The following is a 27744-nucleotide window of genomic DNA, read 5'->3' on the forward strand; positions in this document are numbered from 1 at the left end:
GACCGTACCCCCGCGCCGTGTCAGTATGAGACCGTACCCCAGCGCCGTGTCAGTATGAGACCGTACCCCCGCGCCGTGTCAGTATGAGACCGTACCCCCGCGCCGTGTCAGTATGAGACCGTACCCCCGCGCCGTGTCAGTATGAGACCGTACCCCCGCGCCGTGTCAGTATGAGACCGTACCCCCGCGCCGTGTCAGTATGAGACCGTACCCCCGCGCCGTGTCAGTATGAGACCGTACCCCCGCGCCGTGTCAGTATGAGACCGTACCCCCGCGCCATGTCAGTATGAGACCGTACCCCCGCGCCGTGTCAGTATGAGACCGTACCTCTGCGCCGTGTCAGTATGAGACCGTACCCCCGCGCCGTGTCAGTATGAGACCGTACCCCCGCGCCGTGTCAGTATGAGACCGTACCCCCGCGCCGTGTCAGTATGAGACCGTACCCCCGCGCCGTGTCAGTATGAGACCGTACCCCCGCGCCGTGTCAGTATGAGACCGTACCCCCGCGCCGTGTCAGTATGAGACCGTACCCCCGCGCCGTGTCAGTATGAGACCGTACCCCCGCGCCGTGTCAGTATGAGACCGTACCCCCGCGCCGTGTCAGTATGAGACCGTACCCCAGCGCCGTGTCAGTATGAGACCGTACCCCCGCGCCGTGTCAGTATGAGACCGTACCCCCGCGCCGTGTCAGTATGAGACCGTACCCCCGCGCCGTGTCAGTATGAGACCGTACCCCCGCGCCGTGTCAGTATGAGACCGTACCCCCGCGCCGTGTCAGTATGAGACCGTACCCCCGCGCCGTGTCAGTATGAGACCGTACCCCCGCGCCGTGTCAGTATGAGACCGTACCCCCGCGCCATGTCAGTATGAGACCGTACCCCCGCGCCGTGTCAGTATGAGACCGTACCTCTGCGCCGTGTCAGTATGAGACCGTACCCCCGCGCCGTGTCAGTATGAGACCGTACCCCCGCGCCGTGTCAGTATGAGACCGTACCCCCGCGCCGTGTCAGTATGAGACCGTACCCGCGCGCCATGTCAGTATGAGACCGTACCCCCGCACCGTGTCAGTATGAGACCGTACCCCCGCGCCATGTCAGTATGAGACCGTACCCCCGCGCCGTGTCAGTATGAGACCGTACCCCCGCGCCATGTCAGTATGAGACCGTACCCCCGCGCCTTGTCAGTATGAGACCGTACCCCCGCGCCGTGTCAGTATGAGACCGTACCCCCGCGCCGTGTCAGTATGAGACCGTACCCCCGCGCCGTGTCAGTATGAGACCGTACCCCCGCGCCGTGTCAGTATGAGACCGTACCCCCGCGCCGTGTCAGTATGAGACCGTACCCCCGCGCCGTGTCAGTATGAGACCGTACCCCCGCGCCTTGTCAGTATGAGACCGTACCCCCGCGCCGTGTCAGTATGAGACCGTTCCCCCGCGCCTTGTCAGTATGAGACCGTACCCCCGCGCCGTGTCAGTATGAGACCGTACCCCCGCGCCGTGTCAGTATGAGACCGTACCCCCGCGCCGTGTCAGTATGAGACCGTACCCCCGCGCCGTGTCAGTATGAGACCGTACCCCCGCGCCGTGTCAGTATGAGACCGTACCCCCGCGCCGTGTCAGTATGAGACCGTACCCCCGCGCCGTGTCAGTATGAGACCGTACCCCCGCGCCGTGTCAGTATGAGACCGTACCCCCGCGCCGTGTCAGTATGAGACCGTACCCCCGCGCCTTGTCAGTATGAGACCGTACCCCCGCGCCGTGTCAGTATGAGACCGTACCCCCGCGCCGTGTCAGTATGAGACCGTACCCCCGCGCCGTGTCAGTATGAGACCGTACCCCCGCGCCGTGTCAGTATGAGACCGTACCCCCGCGCCGTGTCAGTATGAGACCGTACCCCCGCGCCGTGTCAGTATGAGACCGTACCCCCGCGCCGTGTCAGTATGAGACCGTACCCCCGCGCCGTGTCAGTATGAGACCGTACCCCCGCGCCGTGTCAGTATGAGACCGTACCCCCGCGCCGTGTCAGTATGAGACCGTACCCCCGCGCCGTGTCAGTATGAGACCGTACCCCCGCGCCATGTCAGTATGAGACCGTATCCCCGCGCCGTGTCAGTATGAGACCGTACCCCCGCGCCGTGTCAGTATGAGACCGTACCCCCGCGCCATGTCAGTATGAGACCGTACCCCCGCGCCGTGTCAGTATGAGACCGTACCCCCGCGCCGTGTCAGTATGAGACCGTACCCCCGCACCGTGTCAGTATGAGACCGTACCCCCGCGCCGTGTCAGTATGAGACCGTACCCCCGCGCCGTGTGAGTATGAGACCGTACCCCCGCGCCATGTCAGTATGAGACCGTACCCCCGCGCCGTGTCAGTATGAGACCGTACCCCCGCGCCGTGTCAGTATGAGACCGTACCCCCGCACCGTGTCAGTATGAGACCGTACCCCCGCGCCGTGTCAGTATGAGACCGTACCCCCGCGCCGTGTCAGTATGAGACCGTACCCCCGCGCCGTGTCAGTATGAGACCGTACCCCTGCGCCGTGTCAGTATGAGACCGTACCCCCGCGCCGTGTCAGTATGAGACCGTACCCCCGCGCCATGTCAGTATGAGACCGTACCCCCGCGCCGTGTCAGTATGAGACCGTACCCCCGCGCCATGTCAGTATGAGACCGTACCCCCGCACCGTGTCAGTATGAGACCGTACCTCTGCGCCGTGTCAGTATGAGACCGTACCCCCGCGCCGTGTCAGTATGAGACGTGTCAGTATGAGACGTGTCAGTATGAGACCGTACCCCCGCGCCGTGTCAGTATGAGACCGTACCCCCGCGCCATGTGTATATGTTGTATGATATGTATGTATGTTGTATGATAAAGATGTACTGGATGGATGTGTGTATAAGGATATATGTATAAGGAGCTACATTGGATGTACAGTAGAAGGATGTATGTTGTATGTATAAGGATGGATGGATAAGGATGTATGTTGTATGTTAAGGATGTATGTTGTATGTATGAGGATGTATGTTGGTATTGTGTTTTCTTTTTTGAAGACCTGCAATAAGCCCGTCCAATATAAGTAATATATATGTTAATATAAAGTGCTGCACATTAAACTGCTCCTGAAACAAGATACCTGCCCCACAGAGCTGGCAATCTAATTGAGTTGTCCTCTCTCCGCGAGCCCTGGGTTGGCTGCTGACTGTAATAGTGGTTGTTATTACAATGTATTTCTATGCAGCACTGGACTGCGGATATTTATGGTATTTGTGCAGGGAACAGCTTAGTAGCTGTATTTGTTCCGGAAAAGTGTAGATATTTTCTAGGTTGAGACCTTCCAATAAACCACATTACAGGCCACGTTTGCTAAGCGCTGCTATTCTAGAAGACGTTTTCTGGTGCCGGAAGCTGCAGAATGTTTATACCGTGTCTCCTGCAGCCAGAACGGGCCTTCGAGCTTTGCAAATACCCCTGTGCAGCTGTAACGAGCCCTCGTGTTAGTTCATTTAAAGCATCAGCCGGCCAAAAATGGAGTAACCCTGATCCTTTCCATTCACACAAAGGGGCAGAGAGAAGCGGGGCCCTTTCTCCCTCTGTCACCGCCCTGCTGGCTGATTTCCGTAACACAGTTCTGTTCTTGTTTTCCAGTATCGTGAAGTCGTTGCTGCAGTCCGGCGCTGATCCAAACCTCGGAGACGAGTTTGTCAGCGTCTACGAGACGGCCAAGGAGAAAGGCCTGCACTCCTTACAAGGTACGGCGCCGTTCCTGGCGTTAAACGTGTGTCTCCACCCCTCTGCCAACAGAGGCAGTAACGCAGTATAAACCGGCCACAGCAGGGGTGGCCAGGTCCCAGTCCTCCAGGGCCATCAGCAGGTCAGGTTTTCCGGATACCCCTGCTTCAGTACAGGGGTGCCGTCGTTGGCTGAACCACTGATTGAGCCACCTGTGCCGGGATATGTATGTATGTCTTTATATAGCGCTGTCACGGGAGAACAGGACTAATACCAGGGATCAATATCGCCAGACAGAACACGGGAGTTTATCAAATTAATTTATTGGAAAAACATAGCCACAACTATACAAAAGACACAAACATCACACACACCCAACTGGGGGAACTGGGGGATACCCGGCCTAACTAGTCGCAGGGAGCTACTAGCAGAGATTTCCCATTGTTCTCACTGGGCAAGTGCATACAGGACTGGTTTTCAGACCTGAGACCAGCACTGGATTGGACACTGCAGTTTCTCCCTGTCACATCAACACCTATGTAACTCTCTGCAGGCTCTGTCTCCTAGGGCTCTCCCTCCCTGTCTCCTAGGGTTCTCCCTCCCTGTCTCCTAGGGCTCTCCCTCCCTGTCTCCTAGGGTTCTCCCTCCCTGTCTCCTAGGGGTCTCCCTCCCTGTCTCCTAGGGGTCTCCCTCCCTGTCTCCTAGGGGTCTCCCTCCTTGTCTCCTAAGGGTCTCCCTCCCTGTCTGCTAGGGCTCTCCCTCCCTGTCTCCTAGGGGTCTCCCTTCCTGTCTGCTAGGGGTCTCTCTCCCTGTCTGCTAGGGCTCTCCCTCCCTGTCTGCTAGGGCTCTCCCTCCCTGTCTTCTAGGGCTCTCCCTCCCTGTCTCCTAGGGGTCTCCCTCCTTGTCTCCTAAGGGTCTCCCTCCCTGTCTGCTAGGGCTCTCCCTCCCTGTCTGCTAGGGCTCTCCCTCCCTGTCTGCTAGGGGTCTACCTCCCTGTCTGCTAGGGGTCTCCCTCCCCTGTAACTCTCTGCATGCTCTGTCTGCTAGGGGTCTCCCTCCCTGTCTGCTAGGGGTCTCCCTCCCTGTCTGCTAGGGCTCTCCCACCCTGTCTCCTAGGGGTCTCCCTTCCTGTCTGCTAGGGGTCTCTCTCCCTGTCTGCTAGGGCTCTCCCTCCCTGTCTGCTAGGGCTCTCCCTCCCTGTCTTCTAGGGCTCTCCCTCCCTGTCTGCTAGGGCTCTCCCTCCCTGTCTGCTAGGGCTCTCCCTCCCTGTCTGCTAGGGCTCTCCCTCCCTGTCTGCTAGGGCTCTCCCTCCCTGTCTGCTAGGGCTCTCCCTCCCTGTCTGCTAGGGCTCTCCCTCCCTGTCTGCTAGGGCTCTCCCTCCCTGTCTGCTAGGGCTCTCCCTCCCTGTCTGCTAGGGCTCTCCCTCCCTGTCTGCTAGGGCTCTCCCTCCCTGTCTGCTAGGGCTCTCCCTCCCTGTCTGCTAGGGCTCTCCCTCCCTGTCTGCTAGGGCTCTCCCTCCCTGTTTGCTAGGGCTCTCCCTCCCTGTCTGCTAGGGGTCTCCCTCCCTGTCTGCTAGGGGTCTCCCGCCCTGATTGGTGGGTAGGAAGGAGCTGCCTACATGCCCAGGCCCTGATTGGTGGGTAGGAAGGTGCTGCCTACATGCCCAGGCCCTGATTGGTGGGTAGGAAGGAGCTGCCTACATGCCCAGGCCCTGATTGGTGGGTAGGAAGGTGCTGCCTACATGCCCAGGCCCTGATTGGTGGGTAGGAAGGAGCTGCCTACATGCCCAGGCCCTGATTGGTGGGTAGGAAGGAGCTGCCTACATGCCCAGGCCCTGATTGGTGGGTAGGAAGGAGCTGCCTACATGCCCAGGCCCTAATTGGTGGGTAGGAAGGTGCTGCCTACATGCCCAGGCCCTGATTGGTGGGTAGGAAGGTGCCTTCATGCCCTGATTGGTGGGTAGGAAGGAGCTGCCTACATGCCCAGGCCCTGATTGGTGGGTAGGAAGGTGCCTACATGCCCAGGCCCTGATTGGTGGGTAGGAAGGAGCTGCCTACATGCCCAGGCCCTGATTGGTGGGTAGGAAGGTGCTGCCTTCATGCCCAGGCCCTGATTGGTGGGTAGGAAGGAGCTGCCTACATGCCCAGGCCCTGATTTGGTGGGTAGGAAGGTGCTGCCTACATGCCCAGGCCCTGATTGGTGGGTAGGAAGGTGCTGCCTACATGCCCAGGCCCTGATTGGTGGGTAGGAAGGTGCTGCCTACATGCCCAGGCCCTGATTGGTGGGTAGGAAGGTGCTGCCTTCATGCCCAGGCCCTGATTGGTGGGTAGGAAGGAGCTGCCTACATGCCCGGCCCTGATTGGTGGGTAGGAAGGTGCTGCCTACATGCCCAGGCCCTGATTGGTGGGTAGGAAGGTGCTGCCTACATGCCCAGGCCCTGATTGGTGGGTAGGAAGGTGCTGCCTACATGCCCAGGCCCTGATTGGTGGGTAGGAAGGTGCTGCCTTCATGCCCAGGCCCTGATTGGTGGGTAGGAAGGTGCTGCCTACATGCCCGGCCCTGATTGGTGGGTAGGAAGGTGCTGCCTACATGCCCAGGCCCTGATTGGTGGGTAGGAAGGAGCTGCCTACATGCCCAGGCCCTGATTGGTGGGTAGGAAGGAGCTGCCTACATGCCAGGCCCTGATTGGTGGGTAGGAAGGAGCTGCCTACATGCCAGGCCCTGTTTGGTGGGTAGGAAGGTGCTGCCTACATGCCCGGCCCTGATTGGTGGGTAGGAAGGTGCTGCCTACATGCCCAGGCCCTGATTGGTGGGTAGGAAGGAGCTGCCTACATGCCCAGGCCCTGATTGGTGGGTAGGAAGGTGCCTACATGCCCAGGCCCTGATTGGTAGGTAGGAAGGTTTCTACATGCCCAGGCCCTGATTGGTGGGTAGGAAGGAGCTGCCTACATGCCCAGGCCCTGATTGGTGGGTAGGAAGGTGCTGCCTACATGCCCAGGCCCTGATTGGTGGGTAGGAAGGAGCTGCCTACATGCCCAGGCCCTGATTGGTGGGTAGGAAGGTGCTGCCTTCATGCCCAGGCCCTGATTGGTGGGTAGGAAGGAGCTGCCTACATGCCAGGCCCTGTTTGGTGGGTAGGAAGGTGCTGCCTACATGCCCAGGCCCTGATTGGTGGGTAGGAAGGAGCTGCCTACATGCCAGGCCCTGATTGGTGGGTAGGAAGGAGCTGCCTACATGCCAGGCCCTGATTGGTGGGTAGGAAGGAGCTGCCTACATGCCAGGCCCTGATTGGTGGTTAGAAATGCAACATAACATTTGCAACAATTCTACTGCAGACATATTAACCCCCGATTCCTGAGGTGCTGGAACCTAGCAAAGACATATATATACATAACATATAATACAATACCAATGTATTACTGACAGGTAGGGGTAATTGCAGACTTAACCTTTATTAACAGCAGCCATATTTCCCCTTACCGTCACAAGCACCATTAATGTACATGGCGCATCACAGCAGTAATATACGTGACAATCATATAAATAACAAGTAATACAGATAACACATAGTGGGAAGAGGCGCTTCAGACATAAAAGTAACATGTAGGAAAAGAATTCCCTGCTCCGAAGAGCTTACAATCTAATTATCCGGAAAGCCTGGACTGTTGGTGGCCCTTGAGTCCTGGAGTTGGCCACTCCTGCCCCATGTGGCCATATGATTCGTATTACAGTGGGAAAAGATGATGGCGGGACCCCGGATTGGAAGGCCAGCCGGCTGGGGATCACCAGGGGTCCGTTAAGTCCCTGGGTGGAGTTTCATAGTAGGGACGGTTCTCGCGGTTTTGAAGCGGAGGAATGTGCCACTAGCCTCACAATGCACAACTCCACTCCAGCTCAAAGTGACCCCGCGGCGGACTGAGGGGTCCTGCTGTTTAATGCACCAATCTGATGCTTTTGGGGGTTTTGGAAACTAAAAGGGGACACCCTGCCCAGAGCCTCTGCAGTTTAATCCTTTGAGTGCCCCCCATAAAGTCGTGGTGACGTCCCGCCCTTTTTGTGCACGTTTTGCAGAGATCGCGTTCTGCAATCTGAAACGCAGGGGAACGTAAAAGACACCCTGGGGTTTTCTGTCTTATTCTAGGAGAGAGGGAGATGGTTCTAGTGGCCAGGGGCAGTGCTGGCATTTATCAGGGGCCCGAGTTGGAATATACAGTAGTGTGTGACCCCCTCACTCACTGACCCCGCAGCCATTCCATGCAGCGCCTCCCCTGCTGAAATCCCTCTCCTGGCTTCCTATTAAATCCCGCATCTCGCACTCCATTCTCCTCACGTTTAAAGCTTTACACTCCTCTGCTCCTCCTTACATCTCAGCCCTAATTTCTTGCTATTCACCATCCCCACTCTTGCGTTCTGCTCAAGGATGTCTTCTCTCTACCCCCTTTGTATCTAAAGCCCTCTCCCACCTTAAACCTGTCTCACTGACTGCCCCGCACCTCTGTTATATCCTTCCCCTCAATATCCGACTAGCGCCCTCTCTATCCACCTTTCTTAAAGCACACCTTTTTAATGAAGCATATGGGTAGCTCCGCTGCTGGTACGCACTAACCAGAACGCCCTCCTACTGTCTCTGTAACTTCTCCCCACTTAGATTGTAAGCTCTTCGGGACAGGGACTCCTTTTCCTATTGTTTTGTCTGAAGCGCTTATTCCCATGCTGTGTGATAATATTATGTCACGTGTATTGCAAAGCGCTGTGTACCAGGATGCTGCTATATAAATAAAGATATACATACATGCCACAAACCATATTTTATTTCTTACCAATGTCCCACATAAAATGAACGCTCATATAAGAAGTTGTAGGTTTAAGTGTGTTTGGGGGTTATTGATAATAGTATTCCATTTTCACACAACCACCATATATTCATTACATTGTATCCACAATGGGCTCAAATGAATTAAATTTGAGGGTTCAGGACATAGCGCCCATTACGGATAATAATCTCAATGGTATGTCGGCATTTACTTAACATAAGTTGAGCCCTATAACATATATTATCTCTTACTGTGCATGTAATGTCTTGTATATTATGTACTAGCTGAGAGACCCGGCGTTGCCCGGGATGTAAATGCGTAATAGGTAGTATTATTTATAAATGGTGGAACAATAGGTGACTATTTGTTGGAAAGGTTGGATAATAATGTTGAAAAGAAAGATGGAAGAAAATGTAATACGATGTTGTATAAAAATGGTTTATTGTAAACACACCACAGTACAATGTATATTTTGGTGACATAAGTGATGTGAAAATGTGAGGCGTGTGTCCTGCTAGGGTGTGAGCGTGTGTGAGGCGGCAGGTGGGTGTTCAGTACGGGTGGCGCATGGGTAGTGAGTGCTGGCTGTGGGTCGGGGTCCTGCTAGGGTGTGAGGCGGCGGGTGTGTGGCGAGTGCGGGTGACAGCTGGTCAGTGATATTGTTGCGTAGGGGCAGGATGCGGCAGGTGTGTGTCGAGTGTGTGGGGTGGGTGAGAGGCGGCGGGTGTGTGTCGAGTGGCGGGTGTCTGTTGAGTGCGTGCGGCGGCTGTGTGGCGCAGGGGTGTGAGCGGTGGGCGGGTGAAAGGCAGAAGTGCGGGTGGGCGAAAGGCAGAGGCAGGAGGGCGGACGAAAGGCATTGAAGGAGGGGAGGTGAGGTCAGAGGGGTGGTGAGGGGAGGTGAAGGGGGGCGGAGGGGAGGTGAGGAGGATGGGTGGTGAGGGGGGGATGGTGAGGGGAGGTGAAAGGGGGGCGGAGGGGAGGTGAAGGGGGGGCGGAGGGGAGGTGAAGGGGGGGCGGAGGGGAGGTGAAGGGGGGGCGGAGGGGAGGTGAAGGGGGGGCGGAGGGGAGGTGAAGGCGGGGCGGAGGGGAGGTGGAGGGGGTAGGTGGGAAGGGTGGAGGTTGGGGGCTGGGGGGGAGGGGGAGGTGAGGGTAGATGAAGGGGGGGTGGAGGGGAGGTGGTAAGGGGGGGGAGGTGGGAAGGGGGCGGAGGTGGGAAGGGGGGGAGGTGGTGGGGAGGTGGTGGGAAGGGGGGGGAGGTGGTGGGAAGGGGGGGAGGTGGTGGGGAGGTGGTGGGAAGGGGGGGGAGGTGGTGGGGAGGTGGTGGGAAGGGGGGGGAGGTGGTGGGAAGGGGGGGGAGGTGGTGGGAAGGGGGGGAGGTGGTGGGAAGGTGGGAAGGGGGGGGGAGGTGGTGGGCAGGTGGGAAGGTGGGAGGTTGTAAGGGGGGAGTGAAGGTGGGTGTGAAGGGGGGTGGGGGTGAAGGTGGGGGTGGAGGGGGCGGTGAATGTGGGGGTGGAGGGGGGGGGTGAAGGTGGGGGTGAAGGTGGGGGTGGAGGGGAGGTGAAGGTAGGGGTGGAGGGGAGGTGAAGCGGGGGTGGAGGGGAGGTGAACCGGGGGTGAAGCAGGGGTGGAGGGGAGGTGAAGCGGGGGTGGAGGGGAGGTGAAGGGGGGGGGTGGAGGGGAGGTGAAGGGGGGGGTGGAGGGGAGGTGAAGTGGGGGGTGAAGGGGAGGGGTGGAGGGTAGGTGAAGGGGAGGGGTGGAAGGGAGGTGAAGGGGGGGGGGTGGAGGGGAGGTGAAGGGGGGGGTGGAGGGGAGGTGAAGGGGGGGTGGAGGGGAGGTGAAGGGGGGGTGGAGGGGAGGTGAAGATGGGGTGGAGGGGAGGTGAAGGGGGGGGTGGAGGGGAGGTTAAGGGGGGTGGAGGGGAGGTTAAGGGGGGGGGTGGAGGGGAGGTTAAGGGGGGGGTGGAGGGGAGGTTAAGGGGGAGAGGTGAAGTGGAGGGGGGGTGGAGGGAGGGGAGGTGGAAGGGAGGGGAAGTGGAGTGAGGGGTGGGTGAGGGAAGGTGAAGGCCGCTCACTTACCCGTCCGGCCGTTCCCTCACCCATCCGGCAGCTCCCACGTTGATCTGAGGCGGGAGGCAGCGTGTTGCGGCCGCTCCCCCGCTGTGTCCCTGGCGCGCGCTCGCTCACTCCGCTCCCCCGCTGACTGTAGCGGCGCCGGGGGGGGGGGGTGGAGGGGAAGTGAGTGAGGGAAGGTGAAGGGGGGTGAGGGGAGGTGAAGGCCGCTCACTCACCCGTCCGGCAGCTCCCTCACCCGTCCGGCAGCTCCCACGTGGAGGGGGGGGGGGTGAAAGCGCGGGAAACTGGGAGAGGCGGAGGAAGAGGCGGAGCCTCCGGGACCGGTGGGCAAGAGAGCGGGAGATGTGCTGCTAACACTGTGAGCCCCGCTAATGTATGTAACACCGTGTGTGTGTGGGGGGGGGGGGGGGTTGTGTGTGTGTGTGTATATAGTGATGTGTGTGTGTGTATAGTGATGTGTGTGTGTGTGTGTGTGTGTGTGTGTGTATAGTGATGTGTGTGTGTGTGTGTGTCTGTGTGTGTGTCTGTGTGTGTGTCTGTGTGTGTGTCTGTGTGTGTGTCTGTGTGTGTGTCTGTCTGTGTGTGTGTCTGTCTGTGTGTCTGTCTGTGTGTCTGTCTGTGTCTGTCTGTGTGTCTGTCTGTCTGTGTCTGTCTGTGTCTGTCTGTGTCTGTCTGTGTCTGTCTGTGTCTGTCTGTGTCTGTCTGTGTCTGTCTGTGTCTGTCTGTCTGTGTCTGTCTGTGTCTGTCTGTGTCTGTCTGTGTCTGTCTGTGTCTGTCTGTGTGTGTCTGTGTGTCCGCCCTTCACTCCGCCTCAGGCCAATGAGAGGTGTGCGGGGGCGGGCGGCCCAAGGGAGCAATCTCATTGGCCTGGCCCAAGGTCCAATGAGATTGCCGCTAGGGACATGGGGAGGGGCACAGGGAGACACATACAGACCCGGACACATAGAACACTTTCAGAAATATATAGTAGATAACCCTTCTCACTTAATGTGACTATGCATTTGTAACCATGTATCTGTCATCTTAACTTTGTGCTCAGGACATACGTGAAAACGAGCGGTAACTGTCACTGTATCACTTCCTGGTAACACATTGTATAAATACATGAATAAAATGCTAGCGGCGTATTGAATAATTTGCGTAGTGTACAGCTGCAAGGCAGGAGTGAGGTGAAGGTGGCAGTAGCCAAGATGGGAGAGAGTGACAGTATAGCATGGAAGGAAAGGGCCATAGTGCTGCAGAGAACGGGAAGGTGAGTTTTAGTTCGTCCGAATGTGGAACAGTGGGCTACTGGGTGTGGGCTTTGGCTGTTGATGGGGGAGGGTGTGTTCAATGGGTCCTGGGCCTCCAAATTTCTAACATTTGCTTCACCAGAATTACATGGATATTTCTAGGCCAGCATCACGTGACGGCTTGTGTGGTGATCACGTACCAGGGTCATGTGACGGCTTGTGTGGTGATCACATATCAGGGTCATGTGACAGCTTGGGTGGTGGTCACATACGAGGGTCACGTGACAGCTTGTGTGGTGGTCACATACCAGGGTCACGTGACGGCTTGTGTGGTGATCACGTACCAGGGTCATGTGACAGCTTGGGTGGTGGTCACATACGAGGGTCACGTGACAGCTTGTGTGGTGGTCACATACCAGGGTCACGTGACGGCTTGTGTGTTGATCACGTACCAGGGTCACGTGACGGCATGTGTGTTCATCACGTACCAGGGTCACGTGACGGCATGTGTGTTCATCACGTACCAGGGTCACGTGACGGCTTTGGTGTGTTGATCACGTACCAGGGTCACGTGACGGCTTGTGTGGTGATCACATACCAGGGTCACGTGACAGCTTGTGTGGTGATCACATACCAGGGTCACGTGACGGCTTGTGTGGTGATCACGTACCAGGGTCACGTGACGGCTTGTGTGGTGATCACGTACCAGGGTCACGTGACGGCTTGTGTGGTGATCACGTACCAGGGTCACGTGACAGCTTGTGTGGTGATCACATACCAGGGTCACGTGACGGCTTGTGTGGTGATCACGTACCAGGGTCACGTGACGGCTTGTGTGGTGATCACGTACCAGGGTCACGTGACGGCTTGTGTGGTGATCACGTACCAGGGTCACGTGACAGCTTGTGTGGTGATCACATACCAGGGTCACGTGACGGCTTGTGTGGTGATCACGTACCAGGGTCACGTGACGGCTTGTGTGGTGATCACGTACCAGGGTCACGTGACGGCTTGTGTGGTGATCACATACCAGGGTCACGTGACAGCTTGTGTGGTGATCACATACCAGGGTCACGTGACGGCTTGTGTGGTGATCACATACCAGGGTCACGTGACGGCTTGTGTGGTGATCACATACCAGGGTCACGTGATGGCTTGTGTGGTGATCACGTACCAGGGTCACGTGACGGCTTGTGGGGTGATCACATACCAGGGTCACGTGACAGCTTGTGTGGTGATCACATACCAGGGTCACGTGACGGCTTGTGTGGTGATCACATACCAGGGTCACGTGACGGCTTGTGTGGTGATCACATACCAGGGTCACGGGACAGCTTGTGTGGTGATCACGTACCAGGGTCACGTGACGGCTTGTGTGGTGATCACGTACCAGGGTCACGTGACAGCTTGTGTGGTGATCACATACCAGGGTCACGAGACGGCTTGTGGGGTGATCACATACCAGGGTCACGTGACGGCTTGTGTGGTGATCACATACCAGGGTCACGTGACAGCTTGTGTGGTGATCACATACCAGGGTCACGTGACAGCTTGTGTGGTGATCACATACCAGGGTCACGTGACAGCTTGTGTGGTGATCACGTACCAGGGTCACGTGACGGCTTGTGTGGTGATCACGTACCAGGGTCACGTGACGGCTTGTGTGGTGATCACATACCAGGGTCACGTGACGGCTTGTGTGGTGATCACGTACCAGGGTCACGTGACGGCTTGTGTGGTGATCACGTACCAGGGTCACGTGACGGCTTGTGTGGTGATCACGTACCAGGGTCACGTGATGGCTTGTGTGGTGATCACATACCAGGGTCACGTGACGGCTTGTGTGGTGATCACGTACCAGGGTCACGTGACGGCTTGTGTGGTGATCACGTACCAGGGTCACGTGACTGCTTGTGTGTTGATCATGTACTAGGGTCACGAGACGGCTTGTGTGGTGATCACATACCAGGGTCACGTGACAGCTTGTGTGGTGATCACATACCAGGGTCACGTGACGGCTTGTGTGGTGATCACGTACCAGGGTCACGTGACGGCTTGTGTGGTGATCACATACCAGGGTCACGTGACAGCTTGTGTGGTGATCACGTACCAGGGTCACGTGACGGCTTGTGTGGTGATCACATACCAGGGTCACGTGACGGCTTGTGTGGTGATCACATACCAGGGTCACGTGACGGCTTGTGTGGTGATCACGTACCAGGGTCACGTGACGGCTTGTGTGGTGATCACGTACCAGGGTCACGTGACGGCTTGTGTGGTGATCACGTACCAGGGTCACGTGACAGCTTGTGTGGTGATCACGTACCAGGGTCACGTGACGGCTTGTGTGGTGATCACATACCAGGGTCACGTGACGGCTTGTGTGGTGATCACATACCAGGGTCACGAGACGGCTTGTGTGGTGATCACGTACCAGGGTCACGTGACGGCTTGTGTGTTGATCATGTACCAGGGTCACGTGACGGCTTGTGTGGTGATCACATACCAGCGTCACGTGACGGCTTGTGTGGTGATCACGTACCAGTGTCATGTGACGGCTTGTGTGGTGATCACATACCAGGGTCACGTGACGGCTTGTGTGGTGATCACATACCAGGGTCACGTGACGGCTTGTGTGGTGATCACATACCAGGGTCACGTGACGGCTTGTGTGGTGATCACGTACCAGGGTCACGTGACTGCTTGTGTGTTGATCATGTACTAGGGTCACGAGACGGCTTGTGTGGTGATCACATACCAGGGTCACGTGACAGCTTGTGTGGTGATCACATACCAGGGTCACGTGACGGCTTGTGTGGTGATCACGTACCAGGGTCACGTGACGGCTTGTGTGGTGATCACATACCAGGGTCACGTGACAGCTTGTGTGGTGATCACGTACCAGGGTCACGTGACGGCTTGTGTGGTGATCACATACCAGGGTCACGTGACGGCTTGTGTGGTGATCACATACCAGGGTCACGTGACGGCTTGTGTGGTGATCACGTACCAGGGTCACGTGACGGCTTGTGTGGTGATCACGTACCAGGGTCACGTGACGGCTTGTGTGGTGATCACGTACCAGGGTCACGTGACAGCTTGTGTGGTGATCACGTACCAGGGTCACGTGACGGCTTGTGTGGTGATCACATACCAGGGTCACGTGACGGCTTGTGTGGTGATCACATACCAGGGTCACGAGACGGCTTGTGTGGTGATCACGTACCAGGGTCACGTGACGGCTTGTGTGTTGATCATGTACCAGGGTCACGTGACGGCTTGTGTGGTGATCACATACCAGGGTCACGTGACAGCTTGTGTGGTGATCACATACCAGGGTCACGTGACGGCTTGTGTGGTGATCACATACCAGGGTCACGTGACGGCTTGTGTGGTGATCACGTACCAGGGTCACGTGACGGCTTGTGTGGTGATCACGTACCAGGGTCACGTGACGGCTTGTGTGGTGATCACGTACCAGGGTCACGTGACAGCTTGTGTGGTGATCACGTACCAGGGTCACGTGACGGCTTGTGTGGTGATCACGTACCAGGGTCACGTGACGGCTTGTGTGGTGATCACGTACCAGGGTCACGTGACAGCTTGTGTGGTGATCACGTACCAGTGTCATGTGACGGCTTGTGTGGTGATCACATACCAGGGTCACGTGACGGCTTGTGTGTTGATCATGTACTAGGGTCACGTGACGGCTTGTGTGGTGATCACATACCAGGGTCACGTGACGGCTTGTGTGTTGATCATGTACTAGGGTCACGTGACGGCTTGTGTGGTGATCACGTACCAGGGTCACGTGACAGCTTGTGTGGTGATCACATACCAGGGTCACGTGACGGCTTGTGTGTTGATCATGTACTAGGGTCACGAGACAGCTTGTGTGGTGATCACGTACCAGGGTCACGTGACGGCTTGTGTGGTGATCACATACCAGGGTCACGTGACGGCTTGTGTGTTGATCATGTACTAGGGTCACGTGACAGCTTGTGTGGTGATCACATACCAGGGTCACGTGACGGCTTGTGTGTTGATCATGTACTAGGGTCACGTGACAGCTTGTGTGGTGATCACATACCAGGGTCACGTGACAGCTTGTGTGGTGATCACATACCAGGGTCACGTGACGGCTTGTGTGGTGATCACATACCAGGGTCACGTGACAGCTTGTGTGGTGATCACATACCAGGGTCACGTGACGGCTTGTGTGGTGATCACGTACCAGGGTCACGTGACAGCTTGTGTGGTGATCACATACCAGGGTCACGTGACGGCTTGTGTGTTGATCATGTACTAGGGTCACGTGACAGCTTGTGTGGTGATCACATACCAGGGTCACGTGACGGCTTGGGTGTTGATCATGTACTAGGGTCACGTGACGGCTTGTGTGGTGATCACATACCAGGGTCACGTGACGGCTTGTGTGTTGATCATGTACTAGGGTCACGAGATGGCTTGTGTGGTGATCACGTACCAGGGTCACGTGACGGCTTGTGTGGTGATCACATACCAGGGTCACGTGACAGCTTGTGTGTTCATCACGTACCAGGGTCACGTGACAGCTTGTGTGTTGATCATGTACTAGGGTCACGTGACAGCTTGTGTGGTGATCACATACCAGGGTCACGTGACGGCTTGGGTGTTGATCATGTACTAGGGTCACGTGACGGCTTGTGTGGTGATCACGTACCAGGGTCACGTGACGGCTTGTGTGGTGATCACATACCAGGGTCACGTGACAGCTTGTGTGGTGATCACATACCAGGGTCACGTGACGGCTTGTGTGGTGATCACATACCAGGGTCACGTGACAGCTTGTGTGGTGATCACATACCAGGGTCACGAGACGGCTTGTGTGGTGATCACGTACCAGGGTCACGTGACAGCTTGTGTGGTGATCACGTACCAGGGTCACGTGACGGCTTGTGTGGTGATCACATACCAGGGTCACGTGACAGCTTGTGTGGTGATCACATACCAGGGTCACGTGACGGCTTGTGTGTTGATCATGTACTAGGGTCACGAGACGGCTTGTGTGGTGATCACGTACCAGGGTCACGTGACGGCTTGTGTGGTGATCACATACCAGGGTCACGTGACGGCTTGTGTGGTGATCACATACCAGGGTCACGTGACGGCTTGTGTGTTGATCACGTACCAGGGTCACGAGACGGCTTGTGGGGTGATCACATACCAGGGTCACGTGACGGCTTGTGTGGTGATCACGTACCAGGGTCACGTGACGGCTTGTGTGGTGATCACATACCAGGGTCACGTGACAGCTTGTGTGGTGATCACGTACCAGGGTCACGAGACGGCTTGTGTGGTGATCACGTACCAGGGTCACGTGACGGCTTGTGTGGTGATCACGTACCAGGGTCACGTGACAGCTTGTGTGGTGATCACGTACCAGGGTCACGTGACGGCTTGTGTGGTGATCACGTACCAGGGTCACGTGACGGCTTGTGTGGTGATCACGTACCAGGGTCACGTGACGGCTTGTGTGTTGATCATGTACTAGGGTCACGTGACAGCTTGTGTGGTGATCACGTACCAGGGTCACGTGACGGCTTGTGTGGTGATCACGTACCAGGGTCACGTGACGGCTTGTGTGGTGATCACGTACCAGGGTCACGTGACGGCTTGTGTGGTGATCACGTACCAGGGTCACGTGACGGCTTGTGTGGTGATCACATACCAGGGTCACGTGACGGCTTGTGTGGTGATCACGTACCAGGGTCACGAGACGGCTTGTGTGGTGATCACGTACCAGGGTCACGTGACGGCATGTCTGGTGGTCACATACCAGGGTCACGTGACTCCTTGTGTGTTGATCACATGGCCTGCCCATTAAGGTTAAGGACAGAGGAGGAAGTCTTCATTTTCTGCTTGCAGCGGTGGCTTTCCGAGAACCACAGCCATGATCCACCACCAGCCACGATCCACCACCAGACATGATCCACCACCAGCCACGATCCACCACCAGCCACGATCCACCACCAGACATGATCCACCACCAGCCACGATCCACCACCAGCCACGATGCACCACCAGACAGGCTACAAATGGCCTTGCCTATTTGGGTATGGCACAAGTGCCATTTGTACGCTGACCCCCGTGAGGATTCAGCACGGCAGTAGGGCACTGGGCAGCGTATCCCCTGTACTGTTGGGAGATGTGTAATGTTTATTAGCGTTGCAATGCATTCCAGGCCCGCCTGGCAGCGAATGAGTTGAGATCATTCCACTAGAAGCCCAAATAAACAGCTCAACCACACGCATTACAGAATACACAGTACATTTTGCCATCACACCTGTCCTCAGGTGACACGGGGAGTGTAACTGTTTCCGAGAGGGGTTTCTGTAGTGCTGAGCTCGGTAATGGATCTCCTGAAAGACGCTGAAAGCGAATTGTGTTTAATTTGCCTGTGGGGCGCTTGTGAATACGCCAGACATAAAGCACTGCAGGAACGCAAAGTTATTACTATGTAAATCCGCGCGGAGGCAGCGGCAGGCGCTTTTATGAGTGTTTATTTTAGTGATGAATAATTTGATAGTTGTCAAGTTGAAGGAGCGTAAAGTCTTTATTGGCGAGCGCGGCGAGCGACACTAGATTCTTCACATGAAGCACTATTTCTGGGCGCAGATGCATTCGGTATTAAAAAGATGTCTGTGCTTGATGGAGGGCTGGTTTGTGGGACCTCTTCGAAGTAAACGTGACCCAGGGGCCCAGAAACGGTGCTGGTTCTGCTCACAGTATTCAGTTCTGTACTATAAGAAACCCGGCATTAAACTAACGTCCTGATATTCCATTCAGAACCAGGAGCCGGGGAGGCTGGTCACGGTTTCTGATGTGTGAGTGCCGGTTCTCTGAACAGTTGGTTATGTTGCCCTTCTCGGTCCCCTAATGATGTACCTAGAACGTCATTGGGAAATGCTCATTTTCTGGAGTCTGATCGGGCGGACCACTCTGCCTCAGGGAAAGGGGAGCCCCCTCTGCCTCGGGGAAAGGGGAGCCCCCCCTGCCTCGGGGAAAGGGGAGCCCCCTCTGCCTCGGGGAAAGGGGAGCCCCCCCCTGCCTTGGGGAAAGGGGAGCCCCCCTGTGCGTGGGAGATAGGGGAGCCCCCCCCTGTGCGTGGGGGAAAGGGGAGAGCCCCCTCTGCCTCGGGGAAAGGGGAGCCCCCCCCCTGCCTCGGGGAAAGGGGATCCCCCCTGTGCGTGGGGGATAGGGGAGCCCCCCCCTGTGCGTGGGGGAAAGGGGAGCCCCCCCTGCCTCGGGGAAAGGGGAGCCCCCCCCTGTGCGTGCGGGAAAGGGGAGCCCCCCCCTGTGCGTGTGGGAAAGGGGAGCCCCCCCTGTGCGTGTGGGAAAGGGGAGCCCCCCCTGTGCGTGTGGGAAAGGGGAGCCCCCCCTGTGCGTGTGGGAAAGGGGAGCCCCCCCTGTGCGTGTGGGAAAGGGGAGCCCCCCCTGTGTGTGTGGGAAAGGGGAGCCCCCCCTGTGCGTGTGGGAAAGGGGAGCCCCCTCCGTGCGTGCGGGAAAGGGGAGCCCCCCCCTGTGCGTGCGGGAAAGGGGAGCCCCCCCTGTGCGTGCGGGAAAGGGGAGCCCCCCCCCCTGTGCGTGCGGGAAAGTGGGCCCTCCCCTGTGCGTGGGGGATAGGGGAGCCCCCCCCTGCCTCGGGGAAAGGGGAGCCCCCCCCTGCCTCGGGGAAAGGGGAGCCCCCCCCTGTGCGTGCGGGAAAGGGGAGCCCCCCCTGTGCGTGTGGGAAAGGGGAGCCCCCCCTGTGCGTGCGGGAAAGGGGAGCCCCCCCTGTGCGTGCGGGAAAGGGGAGCCCCCTCCGTGCGTGCGGGAAAGGGGAGCCCCCCCTGTGCGTGCGGGAAAGGGGAGCCCCCCCTGTGCGTGCGGGAAAGGGGAGCCCCCCCTGTGCGTGCGGGAAAGGGGAGCCCCCCCTGTGCGTGAAAGGGGAGCCCCCCCCCTACGTGGGGGAAAGGGGAGCCCCCCCTCTACGTGATGGAACTTGCTGCACTGCAGAGATTAACTCTTCACTCCCCGGAGTTGCTGCGCTCTGTGGTTGGTTACTCTGCTTTGTTTTGGAGGTTACAGGGCCCTGTCCCCTCTAACATTGCCCTGTCCCCTCTAACATTGCCCTGTCCCCTCTAACATTGCCCTGTCCCCTCTAACATTGCCCTGTCCCCTCTAACATTGCCCTGTCCCCTCTAACATTGCCCTGTCCCCTCTAACATTGCCCTGTCCCCTCTAACATTGCCCTGTCCACTCTAACATTGCCCTGTCCCCTCTAACATTGCCCAGGCACTGTCAGATTCTTTAACCCCTCAAGTGCTGCAGGGGTGTGTGGCTTTGGCATCATCTCCGAAAATACTGAGGGCGGCCTCCTTCTAAACAAAGATGAGACTTCAGATATTGGGTCATGGGTTCTCTATGTGAGATCCCGCAGTCGCCAGCACGGCTGCAGCATGCGTGTACATAGAACACGCTTACACGCTCTCGTAGCTTGAAGGGTGCAGAGGTTTAGGAAGCGCACTAGCTTCGGGGTAAGAATACTGCCCAGGGGGTGAACTGGTTCGCATCCCAGCATCAGGTCTCCACGTGACCTGGAGCAAGTGTCTCAGGCTCTAGCATTAGATTGTAAGCTCTTCAGCACAGGGACACCTGCAAAATGCTATGTACAGTGCGGTTTCCTGTCTATATAAGTGTTAAAGGCCCATTTGTTTGATATACAGCTAACGCAGTGTGGTTCACCTGGGCCGTACTCCCCTATACAGTGTATATGTCACTATTAATGGCTGACTTGTTCCCTATGCCGGGCGGGGACTTTACACCTCGGTGTCATTATCCGGGGGGGGCGGGGGGGGGCGTACTTAGCATGATTTACTCACCTGAGGGTCATTGGAAAGTGTCATGGCTGCCTGGGCGTGTTTGGTGACAGTCCCTGAAATCCAGGAACTCTGTATAAAGGGGTCAGTCCTATGTGGCCACATATAGCGATATCTCTGTGACATGACTAACCTCCCCTATATAACACACTCGCTGCCGTTTCATTGGCCCGGCACATCTTTCCACATTTACATTAAGCGGTGTTATGTGGATTAGTTTTGCAGACAATCATTAATATCACAGAATATACAATAAAATGCCACTCGTGTTGAGGCGATCCACGCTGAGCAGAGGCGGCCATTTTGAATAAACCCCGTTTTAAAAAAAGACTTTCAATTCCTTAGTTTCTCTGCAACCTAAAATGGCTGACCGGTCTCTCGGTGAGGAATGTTTCCCCAGGTGGGACTTTCCGCTGCCAGACATTACGGACATCCTTAACCCTCTGCCTGCCAAACCTACAGCATCCCACAGGCCAGGCGGGGTTTAGGCAGAGCCAGAGCAGACGAGGAGACAGGGTGTGATGGTGGACGCCATACTGGCACCATAACGTGGAGCGCAGAGGGTCCGGGGGGCCACGGCGGGCGCTGTTAAAGAATATTTAATAGCATACGCCTGACGGTTGCTGCCCCGCATTAATGTACGTGCTGTGAGCCCCCTTCCCCAGCCCCCCAGGGCCGAATGTACATCAACTAATAGAGCTAGTTCTGAGCTGGGCCGCCTTCCCTGTCACTGTGTGTGGGGAGGAATCTCCCTGAGAGCGGAGCAGCAGCAGCCACTCGGTGGCAGCCATTATTAAAAGAATAAATTCCCTCACCGCGGGGAGGCGGGGGTCTGTACAGTATGCAAATACGTGTGTGCGTGCGTGCGTGTGTGCGCGCGCACATATATACACACACACGGTGTGTATATAGTGGGTTCAGAAAAGTTTCCTTGCCCACCATCAGAGGTCCCTCATCTTCTGGGGCCGGCGCAGGAAAAACGCCACCGCTCTGCTTTCCTGAAGACGAGCCCCACAATGCCTTGCATAGTGCTTTGCAAGGCATGATGGGGCATGACTTCGGGAAGCAGAGCGGTCCTGCACAGCCGCGGTCTTTCTGCTGCACACGCCACCCCCTATATCCCACTCGTCTCGCGTAACGTGTGTATTTCCTGATTTATGTTTTGTATACAGCCCTGAGTGTGTACGCTGCTCTGTACAGAGACTTGTTCATGTACAGTAAGTCTCTGTCCCAAAAAGCTAACAATCTAATTTTAAAGGAGGCACAGGGAGCCAATATAAAGGGTTTTAGTAACAACGTGGTTTATTTTTATAAATCACTAAGTGGATGTGAAGCAATATACATTTTAATTTTAAAAGCTGTGTCATCCTCTTTCCCACAGAGCTTGAATTCTAATTTGTTGGTGCTGTTGGGGCTTGCACCTATTGGAACAGGGGTGGCCAACCGCCAGTGCTCAATGGCCACCAACAGGACAGGTTTTAAGGATATCCCTGCTTCAGCACAGGTTGCTCGGTCAATGACAACTGAGTCCCTGATTGAGCCACCTGTGCGAAAGCAGGGGTATCCTTAAAACCTGTCCTGTTGTGGCCCTTGAGGACTGGAGTTGGTCACTCCTGTAATGGGGAAAATACCCAAATGTGGAGTATTAGATTGTAAGCTCTTGGGGGGAGAGGGGTAGTTCGTGTAACAATGACATTGTCAGCGCTTCTATAAAGCAGAAGAAACCCGGTTCTTCTTCTTTACTGGTCCGCCGCCCCAGCTTCTCCCCTGCACAGGCGGAGGTATATTTCATAAAAGGCATCCGCACGGGGACATGGGGAGAAGCACACATTACAGGCGCGGGGAGCGGAGACGTTCCAGGCTCCCCGGTGATGGATGGGAGGCGCGCTTTCCCCTGACGCTTTATCGAGTTTCCCATCATAATGTCTGGCTGCGACATTTCTTACAGATGATGGCTGAGCTGTCACAGCGTGGAGGGAGGAAGCACCGAGCCCGGGCGCGCGCACACACACACACACACACACACACACACACACAATAATAATAATAACACTTTAATCTTTTTACTGCGCTGCTGCCTAGTGTCTCAGATACATCTTCCCTGACACCCACCGCTCATCCCGCTGCCTCTTCTTAGAATAAGATGAAGTACTGTATCATCTCTTTTTTTTTTGTGTGTGCGTTCTTCGGTTAACCCTTTCTGTGCCAGGCTGGGCCATTGCTTTGTGTATCACCTATTACTACCCTTTATGGAAGCCTCTTCCCAGTGCTGGAGAAGATGTTTGTCGCTTTTATTAGAGTGGAGCTGATCTCTTCTCCGGCACAGGGAAGACGTGGTCACAGCATGTTGAATAAGGGCCTCAGGGGGTTCACGTTGCGGGATCAGTAGGTATTAACGACGCTAACATGTCATGTTAATCACTGTCGATAGGAGGATTTAAATTCCAGGGAATCCATATTGTTGCTTCAGTATTACAATTGAAAAGCTTTTATTACCGTGTAAGACATGATGATAATCCCCAGAGATGGTCCAGGCAATGCCCATGCTATGGGGAGGAAGGGGAAACAGAGCCACAGAGCGCCCCTGTCACCATGCTCCAGCTCCCGGCTTTGGTCAGCACCCTCCCCTTCTCCATTCTTCTCACTGTCACAGCGCGGTTCAATTTGCGGCCTACAAAATAATGGTGGCAAATTCAGAGACGCTGTAAGCAGAAGTTCCAGTTGGAGCTGGAGATGGGGCTTCAGGCTTCGTGCAGGTGGCAGCGTCGCTCAACGACTCCACAGCTCCTTCGTGGAGCATTTTGTTAGTTTCTCCGTCAAAATACAAAGCAGCAAATTGCAAACCGTTTTTTGTGGAAGGCCACAAGAGGTGGGGGGCTGGTGGGGGGGGGGGGGGAGATGGCTTTGCCTCCATCGTTGTGCGACCCGGAGCAGCCGCTTGCCCTGGTGGAGTGTAGGATTTGTGATGGTTTATCAAGATCTTCCTAGGCCATTACCACGTGGAATGTACACTGATCAGAAAGCCAGCTCTACGTTTGTAGCCCCTACTTATTTGATTGGTGGCATTACTGTGCATGGCCCATGGCTTTACCGTTCAGAATGGATACTGGTATGTTCTTTTTTATTGCTCGTTACGATTGGTTGGCACGCCATGCTGCTGCAGCATGGAGATGGAGGTCATGTTACCTGACCATTCATAGTCCATATTATTTCTGCTTAGTATCAGCGGCGTTATGGTTAATAATCCATGTTATTACTGCCTGGGTAAGATCACCCGGGGAGTTAAATTATTATGTACTCTATGCTCTGTTCTCCTATTTTGGCAAACCAACTGCCAATCTACTTAGAAGAGTCTTTGCATGAGAACTCCCTTCCTGTGCTGTCGGGATCAGTAACTCCTGAGCTGCAGCGACCACGTCCTGGTTTGGAATGGCGCTCCCTGATCCTTTGTGACCTGTCCGGTATAAAGGTCGGCAGTACAAGCAGCCCCCAGGCTGGACACTAATGGCCTCTTGCAGTTCTAATCTCCAGTTAATGTCCTTGTCCATCAGGGGCTCATAAAACACAGGGTTGAATCCACTTAACTCTTCAGTAACATCTCGTTTGAGACATTGTTCTCGGACACGCCATGTCTTAGGTTCAATGCCGGCCGTAACCCCTTCATTGCCAAATGAACCTAATGTATTAATCCCCCAAACCCTTAGGAATGTCAGCGATTACATATCGGTTGGAGTATTTAGAAATGTTTAGTTTGATACAAATTATTTTAGTTTTATTAAAGAGTTAGCTAACAAAATGGGGGAAACGATGGACCGAGATGCATTATTAGCTATATCCCTTTGCAAATATGTATATCTTTATTTATATAGTACCCAGTGCTTTACTAAAGAGACAATATGGAAATACTATAGGTGCAACAAGATCAGACAATAGGAAAGGAAATCCCTGCCCCAGAGATCTTACAATCTAAGTCAGGCCTGCACAACACGCGGGCCGCATGCGGCCCGCCTGCACTCATTGTGCGGCCCGCGGCGGCTTTCCCCATCCTCCCCCGCGAGCCCGCTTTCACCGCGCCCGGGAGCCCGCTCTCCCCCTCCTCCTCTCCCTCGATCCTGCTCTCAGGACTGCACGCTCTATGCGTGAGGCATTTTCTGTGCCCGCTGCTTGCGAGCGTGCTGTCCTGCCTGCTCTGCCGCCGTAAGGTGAGGTGCAGGGGAGGGGGGGGTCATTGGAGGTGCAGGGGGGGTCATTGGAGGTGCAGGGGTGGTCATTGGAGGTGCAGGGGTGGTCATTGGAGGTGCAGGGGAGGGTCATTGGAGGTACAGGGGAGGGTCATTGGAGGTGCAGGGGGGGTGATTGGAGGTGCAGAGGGGGTGATTGGAGGTGCAGGGGAGGGTCATTGGAGGTGCAGGGGAGGGTCATTGGAGGTGCAGGGGGGGGGTGATTGGAGGTGCAGGGGGGTTGATTGGAGGTGCAGGGGGTGATTGGAGTTGCAGGGGGGTGATTGGAGGTGCAGGGAGCGTGATTGGAGGTGCAGGGAGCGTGATTGGAGGTGCAGGGAGCGTGATTGGAGGTGCATGAGGGGAGAGTGATTTGAGGTGCAAGGCGGGAGAGTGATTTGAGGTGCAAGGGGGGAGAGTGATGTGAGGTGCAGGGGGGGAGAGTGATGTGAGGTGCAGGGGGGAGAGTGATGTGAGGTGCAGGGGGGAGAGTGATGTGAGGTGCAGGGGGGGAGAATGATGTGAGGTGCAGGGGGGAGAATGATGTGAGGTGCAGGGGGGAGAGGGATGTAAGGTGCAGGGGGGGTGGGATGTGTGTGGTGTGCAGGGGGTTATTGTGTGTTTGATGTGGAGGGGGAGTATTATGTGTGTGGGTGAGGGGGAGAGATGGGGTATGAGAGATAGATGGGGAGTATCGCAAAGGTTGATAGTGAGGGGTTCTGGGGGAGATATGAGGTGGATGATGAAGGGTGCTGGTGGAGATATGAGGATGATGATGTGAGGTGCTGGGGGAGATATATGAGGATGGTGATGATGAGAGGTGCAGAAGGAGAGATGATGAGGTGCAGATGATGATGATGATTTTACTTGTGCGGCCCAAATTTTTTTTCCTTGGAGCAGTTCGGCCCGTCTCACTTTACGAGTTGTGCAGGCCTGATCTAAGTGGTATGATGGGCGAGTTACAGAGACAGCAGGCGAGGGAAAATGTGCAGTAGATGGCAGTGCTTGGCCACAGTGGTTGGTAGGAGAGACTGTGGGGCAGTAACCATGAGTGCAGGTTATTGAAATGCTTCTTTTAAGAGGTGAGTTTTAAGGTTTGACTTAGGCCTGGGACATACTAGTGTGAGCAAGGCTGAGCCGTGTTGAGCCGCGCTCACACTCGGCACTGAGCCCCTGCAGCCGCAATGAGAGCAGCTTTAGCAGGGGCTCGCGCACGCTTGCGGAAGCGTGTGTCTCACCAAGTTTTCAGATTTGACGCTCACGGAGCGCAGGGCCGGTCACGTGAGCGGTTCGCCCAATGAGGGTGAACCAGCTCCGTGACGTCACTGGCCCGCCCCCAACACGCCCACGGACGGCGCGCTGTGTAAGGCCAGGGAAAGCACCGCTTTCCCTGAGCCTCAGCGCGCCTCCGCATGGACAAAATGTCTATGTCCCAGGCCTTAAAGGTGGGAAGAGAAGACGCTTGGTGTATACCGAGTGTGAGGGAGTTCCACAGGTAAGGGGCAGTGAGGGAGAAGGGGTTAAGGCAAGATAGAGCAGTAGAGGTGAAAGGGGTGGAAAGGCGACCATTATGGGTAGAGCGCAGGAGACGAGCAGGGGCATAACAAGAGATTATAGCTGATATATAGGGAGGCGCAGATGAGAGGAGTGCCTTGAAGGTAAGGAGGAGAACTTTGTGGGTGATCTGAAACTCGATGGGAAGCCAGGAGAGGGATATAAGAAGGAGATTGTATTGTATTGTTTGTCTTTATTTATATAGCGCCATTAATGTACATAGCGCTTCACAGTAGTAATACATGTGGTAATCAAATAAATAACAGATAATATAAATAACAGATCATGGGAATAAGTGCTTTAGACATAAAAGTAACATTAAGGAAGAGGAGTCCCTGCCCAGAGGAGCTTACAGTCTAATTGGTAGGTAGGGAGAACGTACAGAGACAGTAGGAGGTAGTTCTGGTAAGTGCGTCTGCAGGGTGCCAAGCTTTATGTATCATGTGTTCAGAATATCCACAGTGCTATTCATATGCTTCTTTAAGCAAGTGTGTCTTAAGGTGGGTCTTAAAGGTGGATTGAGAGGGTGCTAGTCGGGTACTGAGGGGAAGGGCATTCCAGAGGTGTGGGGCAGTCAGTGAAAAAGGTTTAAGGCGGGAGAGGGCTTTAGATACAAAGGGGGTAGAAAGAAGACATCCTTGAGAAGAACGCAAGAGTCTGGATGGTGTATAACGAGAAATTAGGGCTGAAATGTAAGGAGGGGCAGAAGAATATAAAGCTTTAAAAGTGAGGAGAAGAATGGAGTGTGAGATGCGGGATTTGATTGGAAGCCAGGAGAGGGATTTCAGGAGGGGAGATGCTGAGACAGATCTAGGAAAGAGTAGAGTGATTCTGGCAGCAGCGTTTAGGATAGATTGTAGGGGAGACAGGTGAGAGGCAGGAAGGCCGGACAGCAGGAGGTTACAGTAATCAAGACGGTAGAGAATGAGGGCCTGAGTCAGAGTTTTAGCAGTCGAGCAACAGAGGAAAGGGCGTATCTTTGTTATTTTGCAGAGGAAAAAGCGACAAGTTTTAGAAATGTTTTGAATGTGAGAGAGGAGTTGAGTGTGACCCCTAGGCAGCGTGCTTGGGCTACTGGGTGAATGATCGTAGTTCCAACAGTAATGTGGAAGGAGATAGTAGGGCCAGGTTTGGGAGGAAGTATGAGGAGCTCTGTTTTAGCCATGTTGAGTTTAAGGCGGCGGAGGGCCATCCAGGATGATATAGCAGAGAGACATTCAGA

General features: G+C 55.7%; 1 protein-coding gene across 2 annotated transcripts in view; it reads left to right on the top strand.

Annotated features, from left to right (window-relative positions):
• The window catches only part of CLPB (ClpB family mitochondrial disaggregase), a 195046-nt gene that overhangs the window by 23572 nt on the left and 143730 nt on the right, over positions 1–27744 (top strand). For both annotated transcript variants that reach the window (XM_075592798.1, XM_075592797.1), the window contains exon 4: positions 3647–3750. In XM_075592798.1, coding sequence (XP_075448913.1) covers positions 3647–3750 — 104 coding nt within the window. The remainder of the gene's footprint in view (positions 1–3646; positions 3751–27744) is intronic.

The sequence above is a fragment of the Ascaphus truei genome, chromosome 3 (genome assembly GCF_040206685.1).
Source record: "Ascaphus truei isolate aAscTru1 chromosome 3, aAscTru1.hap1, whole genome shotgun sequence".
NCBI lineage: Eukaryota > Metazoa > Chordata > Amphibia > Anura > Ascaphidae > Ascaphus > Ascaphus truei.